Source organism: Neltuma alba, unplaced genomic scaffold (assembly GCF_004799145.2).
Source record: "Neltuma alba isolate B1F8T4 unplaced genomic scaffold, ASM479914v2 tig00005754_pilon, whole genome shotgun sequence".
Taxonomy (NCBI): Eukaryota; Viridiplantae; Streptophyta; class Magnoliopsida; order Fabales; family Fabaceae; genus Neltuma; species Neltuma alba.
Window position 1 is genome coordinate 49,549 of NW_021634220.1, and position 7,340 is coordinate 56,888.

Consider the following 7,340-nt stretch of genomic DNA (forward strand, 5'->3'; position numbering starts at 1 on the left):
AATTGGTAGTCCACGTGTGGGTTTATTTTGTAAAGGTTATTTTTTGTTGTGGCTTGTAAATATTTTGCAACTCTTCATATTTTTTTGGATGAAGGGTTGTGTCATGTGGGAAGTCGACATCGTAAGTCACACATAGTCAGTGAAATGTGTATTTTGATGTCAGTGACAAGAAAACATTAAGTGGGGATGAAATATTAATGTTAGCCTGTCACTGATTGTAAGTACTGTCAGGAAGGATCTGGTTATAGGAAAATACCTATATTGAAGTTGTTATTTCCTTTAACTGTGTTGTTAACAATGACAGAAGTTGCAAGACGAGTCCCCTTATTATTCATGTTTGATATTGTTGCCTTATATTTTATGTTTTTAAGTATGATCATCGTATATGAACTTCATTTGAACTGAGTTAAAAATATGGGTATTACTAATCATTTTGTTTTATGACAGTTGTTAAACTTTTACTCGAGTTGTTGAAACATTATTTAGTGGTTGTTATATGGTTTACTGAAGTTGTAATATGGTGGGTTTAGTCATTATTGGAAATGCTGTTGGGAACGCATATTGAAGTGGGTTTAGTCTGTAAACACGTTTCTAAAGAGGGCGTAAGCACGCCTGTATACCAGGTGGTAACAGGTATACCTGCGTTGTGATAACCTTATACTGACGTTGTTAAAAGGTTAACCGAAGTTGTGAAAAGGGTTTTTTCCCCCATCTTGAGGAAGCTGTTGTGAATACCGATACTAAAGTTGTAAAATTTTAAAATAATGTTGTTAAGGCATACACTGGAGTTGTGAAATTTCTCCCCGATCTTCAACACATTTCCAACGAGGGTGTGGGCGTGCAAGAGACCCGTTAGCTTACGGGTATACTTGAGTTGTGTAAAACCTATACTTAAGTTGTTAAACGCTTCACCGAAGTTGTAAAAGGGGGTATTTGTTTCCATCTTCAGAAAGCTGTTGTGAAAACCTATACTGAAGTTGTAAAATAGTATAATAATGTTGTTAATGCATACACTGGAGTTGTAAAATTTCTCCCCGATCTTCAACACGTTTCCAACGAGGGTGTGGGTGTGCAAGGGACCCGTTAGCTTACGGGTATACTTGAGTTGTGAAAAACCTATACTTAAGTTGTTAAACGCTTCACCGAAGTTGTAAAAGGGGGTATTTGTTTCCATCTTCAGAAAGCTGTTGTGAAAACCTATACTGAAGTTGTAAAATCATATAATAATGTTGTTAATGCATACACTGAAGTTGTAAAATTTCTCCCCGATCTTCAACACGTTTCCAACGAGGGTGTGGGTGTGCAAGGGACCCGTTAGCTTACGGGTATACTTGAGTTGTGAAAAACCTATACTTAAGTTGTTAAACGCTTCACCGAAGTTGTAAAAGGGGGTATTTGTTTCCATCTTCAGAAAGCTGTTGTGAAAACCTATACTGAAGTTGTAAAATCTTATAATAATGTTGGTAATGCATACACTGGAGTTGTAAAATTTCTCCCCGATCTTCAACACGTTTCCAACGAGGGTGTGGGTGTGCAAGGGACCCGTTAGCTTACGGGTATACTTGAGTTGTGAAAAACCTATACTTAAGTTGTTAAACGCTTCACCGAAGTTGTAAAAGGGGGTATTTGTTTCCATCTTCAGAAAGCTGTTGTGAAAACCTATACTGAAGTTGTAAAATAGTATAATAATGTTGTTAATGCATACACTGGAGTTGTAAAATTTCTCCCCGATCTTCAACACGTTTCCCACGAGGGTGTGGGTGTGCAAGGGACCCGTTAGCTTACGGGTATACTTGAGTTGTGAAAAACCTATACTTAAGTTGTTAAACGCTTCACCGAAGTTGTAAAAGGGGGTATTTGTTTCCATCTTCAGAAAGCTGTTGTGAAAACCTATACTGAAGTTGTAAAATCTTATAATAATGTTGTTAATGCATACACTGGAGTTGTAAAATTTCTCCCCGATCTTCAACACGTTTCCAACGAGGGTGTGGGTGTGCAAGGGACCCGTTAGCTTACGGGTATACTTGAGTTGTGAAAAACCTATACTTAAGTTGTTAAACGCTTCACCGAAGTTGTAAAAGGGGGTATTTGTTTCCATCTTCAGAAAGCTGTTGTGAAAACCTATACTGAAGTTGTAAAATCTTATAATAATGTTGCTAATGCATACACTGGAGTTGTAAAATTTCTCCCCGATCTTCAACACGTTTCCAACGAGGGTGTGGGTGTGCAAGGGACCCGTTAGCTTACGGGTATACTTGAGTTGTGAAAAACCTATACTTAAGTTGTTAAACGCTTCACCGAAGTTGTAAAAGGGGGTATTTGTTTCCATCTTCAGAAAGCTGTTGTGAAAACCTATACTGAAGTTGTAAAATAGTATAATAATGTTGTTAATGCATACACTGGAGTTGTAAAATTTCTCCCCGATCTTCCACACGTTTCCCACGAGGGTGTGGGTGTGCAAGGGACCCGTTAGCTTACGGGTATACTTGAGTTGTGAAAAACCTATACTTAAGTTGTTAAACGCTTCACCGAAGTTGTAAAAGGGGGTATTTGTTTCCATCTTCAGAAAGCTGTTGTGAAAACCTATACTGAAGTTGTAAAATCTTATAATAATGTTGCTAATGCATACACTGGAGTTGTAAAATTTCTCCCCGATCTTCAACACGTTTCCAACGAGGGTGTGGGTGTGCAAGGGACCCGTTAGCTTACGGGTATACTTGAGTTGTGAAAAACCTATACTTAAGTTGTTAAACGCTTCACCGAAGTTGTAAAAGGGGGTATTTGTTTCCATCTTCAGAAAGCTGTTGTGAAAACCTATACTGAAGTTGTAAAATCTTATAATAATGTTGTTAATGCATACACTGGAGTTGTAAAATTTCTCCCCGATCTTCAACACGTTTCCAACGAGGGTGTGGGTGTGCAAGGGACCCGTTAGCTTACGGGTATACTTGAGTTGTGAAAAACCTATACTTAAGTTGTTAAACGCTTCACCGAAGTTGTAAAAGGGGGTATTTGTTTCCATCTTCAGAAAGCTGTTGTGAAAACCTATACTGAAGTTGTAAAATAGTATAATAATGTTGTTAATGCATACACTGGAGTTGTAAAATTTCTCCCCGATCTTCAACACGTTTCCCACGAGGGTGTGGGTGTGCAAGGGACCCGTTAGCTTACGGGTATACTTGAGTTGTGAAAAACCTATACTTAAGTTGTTAAACGCTTCACCGAAGTTGTAAAAGGGGGTATTTGTTTCCATCTTCAGAAAGCTGTTGTGAAAACCTATACTGAAGTTGTAAAATCTTATAATAATGTTGTTAATGCATACACTGGAGTTGTAAAATTTCTCCCCGATCTTCAACACGTTTCCAACGAGGGTGTGGGTGTGCAAGGGACCCGTTAGCTTACGGGTATACTTGAGTTGTGAAAAACCTATACTTAAGTTGTTAAACGCTTCACCGAAGTTGTAAAAGGGGGTATTTGTTTCCATCTTCAGAAAGCTGTTGTGAAAACCTATACTAAAGTTGTAAAATCTTATAATAATGTTGCTAATGCATACACTGGAGTTGTAAAATTTCTCCCCGATCTTCAACACGTTTCCAACGAGGGTGTGGGTGTGCAAGGGACCCGTTAGCTTACGGGTATACTTGAGTTGTGAAAAACCTATACTTAAGTTGTTAAACGCTTCACCGAAGTTGTAAAAGGGGGTATTTGTTTCCATCTTCAGAAAGCTGTTGTGAAAACCTATACTGAAGTTGTAAAATCGTATAATAATGTTGTTAATGCATACACTGGAGTTGTAAAATTTCTCCCCGATCTTCAACACGTTTCCAACGAGGGTGTGGGTGTGCAAGGGACCCGTTAGCTTACGGGTATACTTGAGTTGTGAAAAACCTATACTTAAGTTGTTAAACGCTTCACCGAAGTTGTAAAAGGGGGTATTTGTTTCCATCTTCAGAAAGCTGTTGTGAAAACCTATACTGAAGTTGTAAAATAGTATAATAATGTTGTTAATGCATACACTGGAGTTGTAAAATTTCTCCCCGATCTTCAACACGTTTCCCACTTGGGTGTGGGCGTGCAAGGGACCCATTACTTAACGGGTATACATGAGTTGTGAAAAACCTATACTGAAGTTGTTAAAAGCTTCACTGAAGTTGTAAAAAGGGGTACTTGTTTTCATCTCGTGAATGCTGTTGTGAAAATCGATACACAAGTTGGAAACATATATAATGCTGCTGTTAAAATTTACCATAAAGTCTGACTACTAATGTCGCAAATGGTATGAACCCGTTGCTAACAAGACACAATTACTAATCTTGAAATCAGTCCTTCTGCCATGTACATAAATGTTCTCCCAAGTTAAATAACATGGAACTACATCAGAGTGTCACATAACATGTAAAAGGAACCTCCTACTAAGTACTATGACAAACGTCGTCTTTTGGTGGTTGTCTTGTTCTGCTGTTCTGAGAGGAGAGTTAAGGCTTCTTCACGACTTGAATTTTGCGGATGATTAACTAGCCACCACATTAGCTCACGCCTAAACTCAGCTACATGATTCTGCATATAAGACAGGTCCATATGTTAATGTTCACCGTACCTGGCAAATAATTAATCATTAATTATAGACAACTTTCATACCTCATTGAAGTCAAATGTCACATCCGGGACCCATTTGCTTAGCCAGATCAACACATGAACACCACAATCTCTCCTATACATCCAATGGGAAATAAAACATTTAAGTTAGTATGTCTGCTTCTGCAATTCACATCTTAAACTAGAAAACAATGTCAACAGTCAACACAACATACAAGTTGTTCTGTTGTGGAACAGGTGCAAAAATAATATCAGTCTTAGGCTTCTTCCCAACAAGTTGAGGTCTGACTAATGCAATTATATCATAAAAGTTGTCTCTCTGCAAACCAACAACAGAAATCCAAAATATGAGATAAAAAGGTGGAAACATTGGGCACTTGTGATACACAGATACATTAGTTTAGTCCTTACACATGCATGAAGATGAAACATCCTTTTTTCTTCCAATGAATCCTTCTTCTTGGTCTTCTTTGGCATATCATTAGGCAGCCTCATGGAGTCCAGGACATACAAATGCATTGTTTTTAGCTCCAACACAAAGCAAAACCAGTGAGACTCAACAATTGCGGGTCCAAATATTAAATCACAGTCACCTAGGTTGTACCCGATATGCTGTGGCAAAATAGCACGTTTGTTCTCTGATGCTCGCCACTGAGAAGGGTTACCAAGCATTTTCATCTACAAAACAACATATTAGTTTAATCATCACAACCTGTAATTGTCAAACAAACCGTACACACCACAGGGCTCACCATGAACTCAGCATCAAAAATGTGTCGCCTCACTTGTCCTCCCTCACCTGCCTCTGCCATTAATGCCCTACCGACCATTGTTATTAGAGGGCTACTCACTCTTTCGATTCCACCTATCGTGCGCAATTGATCCCGATCAATTTGTTCATCACACATTGTAACCATAATCCTGCAATGTATACATCATATGTAAGTAAAACAACAATAACAAAACAAGATGAAAAAAATTTCCTGCTTTCAATGTTCCATGCACGGCATATCTTACTTCTGACCCTCCTCCCGTGAACACATACGAGAGACAATGTTGAAAAACTTGTCTTTCTCAGTTATCACTCTCTTTCTCCTCTTAACAGGCTTCAACATGGAAATCCATGGAGAAGTTACTTGACGACTTGGAATGATTGTTCTCTTTGATGGCCTTTGGTCTTCTCCCTTGTCAGTCTCTTCATCTGATGACTCCACCCCTTTATCTCCTTCATCATCACCTTTCTCACTGTCTCCTTCCTCTCCATCCTCATCACCTTCATCACTACCTCTTTCCTGATCATGGGCTTCACCTTCAGCAGTATCTCCATCACTATAACCTTTGTCACTACCTCCCTCTTCACCTTTACCATCAGATGGAAGAATCACTGCCTCATCGCGTGTGTTGTCAACAAGGTCCCTCAGATTTGAACTTGGCATCCCCTGTAGATGGAGCTGCACCTTCATAAGCTCCTCTGCAAATTGGTTACTAAGCCTTTTATGGCTTTCCTCAAGTGCATCCATCATCCTTCGATGCACTTGCTTCAATTCCTGCTAACACATTTGCTAAACAGTTAAACTCTTTACATATTAATGAATTTTATACATACAAAACTATAAACATACCGGTCGTAGATGAGCAACACTTATTGTATCTTCGACCACTTTTGTAGACTTCCCTTTGTACAATAGGCCTATGTTACTCTTTGACTCTTTGTTGACCAATTCCTTTATTCTCTTATCCGTCCAATATGCAATAGCATTTGTTGGGTCATGGTTAGTAGCTTTTGACAATGGGAATTTCTCACCCAAATATAGCTGCAACCACAATCATAGAACACACCGCATTAGCCAATTGAATTAAACAGTTACATTAACATTGAACAACATGTTTTGCTCTAAACATACCACCAAGAAGTACAGGCAGCCACCCACAGTGCAGCACGGATCCCTCTCCTTCCTGAACAAATTCACATAATCTTCCATTTCCTTGTAGAGGTCATTCATGATGTACGTTGCCCAATCATACTGTTCATATCCATTCATAGTTGCACATACCACCCTTAATAACTTCTCACCAACTCTTGCACTTGAAGTTGGAGCTAGAAATGTGCCAAGTGTGACCAACATAAATAATAGTTCAAAATGCTCATCATCCGTCCCACTTTTTATGTCAGCTAATATCTTGCTATAAACAACATTTAAATACTTTCTCCTCAGCTTCTTATATGTGTCATGATTTTCATCAACATCTCCTTTTACCTCTTCCCCAGTATGGGGCACACCAAGCAATGTTCCCACATCGTTTGCCTCAACTTCTTCTGTCCTCCCCCTTAATCGGAACTGATGTGTTGCTGGATCGTACGATTGAATGAAAGCTACAATTAACTCACGTGGGAGTTTGTCAATTTCCACATCCAACAACTTAGAGAATCCTATGTTCTCTATCCTTTGTCTTAAACTTTCATCACTCTTAACAAATTCCGCCAGTGACATGAATTGACGAACAGAGCAACGGGTGAACATTTTCCATACTCTCTTACTCTTCTTCTTCTCCGGCCTCATTTGTTTGGCCCTTTCACTATATATTTTCTTCTCCTTAATAGAGAGCCTTGCCCATGCCTCTTTCGCCTTGTTAGTTCTATCTACTACACCCTTGAATTTTTTCCCTTGAGCAAATTCCTCTCTAAATAAGACATACCCATTCCTTGGCCCTTTTGAAGTTGATGTCTCTCCCTCCAACACCAT

General features: G+C 39.0%; 1 protein-coding gene across 1 annotated transcript; it reads right to left on the reverse strand.

The window, feature by feature from the left end:
- Positions 1 to 4,419: 4,419 nt before the first annotated feature.
- Positions 4,420 to 7,340, reverse strand: LOC114748605 (uncharacterized). Its single transcript, XM_028937044.1, has 8 exons — positions 6,501 to 7,340; positions 6,219 to 6,410; positions 5,614 to 6,143; positions 5,349 to 5,517; positions 5,008 to 5,274; positions 4,812 to 4,915; positions 4,639 to 4,711; positions 4,420 to 4,557 (listed from the first exon to the last, which is right to left on the reverse strand). The coding sequence occupies exons 1-8, from the start codon at positions 7,338 to 7,340 to the stop codon at positions 4,420 to 4,422; spliced, it is 2,313 nt and encodes a 770-aa protein (XP_028792877.1).

What these genes read in the sequence shown, in the direction of transcription:
- LOC114748605 (XM_028937044.1), bottom strand. Translation starts at nt 7,340, where the DNA reads ATGGTGTTGGAGGGAGAGACATCAACTTCAAAAGGGCCAAGGAATGGG. An exon ending in TCACGGGAGGAGGGTCAGAA is followed by an intron (nt 5,518 to 5,613) that starts GTAAGATATGCC and finishes TATACATTGCAG; the next exon opens with GATTATGGTTACAATGTGTG. An exon ending in TGTTTCATCTTCATGCATGT is followed by an intron (nt 4,916 to 5,007) that starts GTAAGGACTAAA and finishes GTTGGTTTGCAG; the next exon opens with AGAGACAACTTTTATGATAT.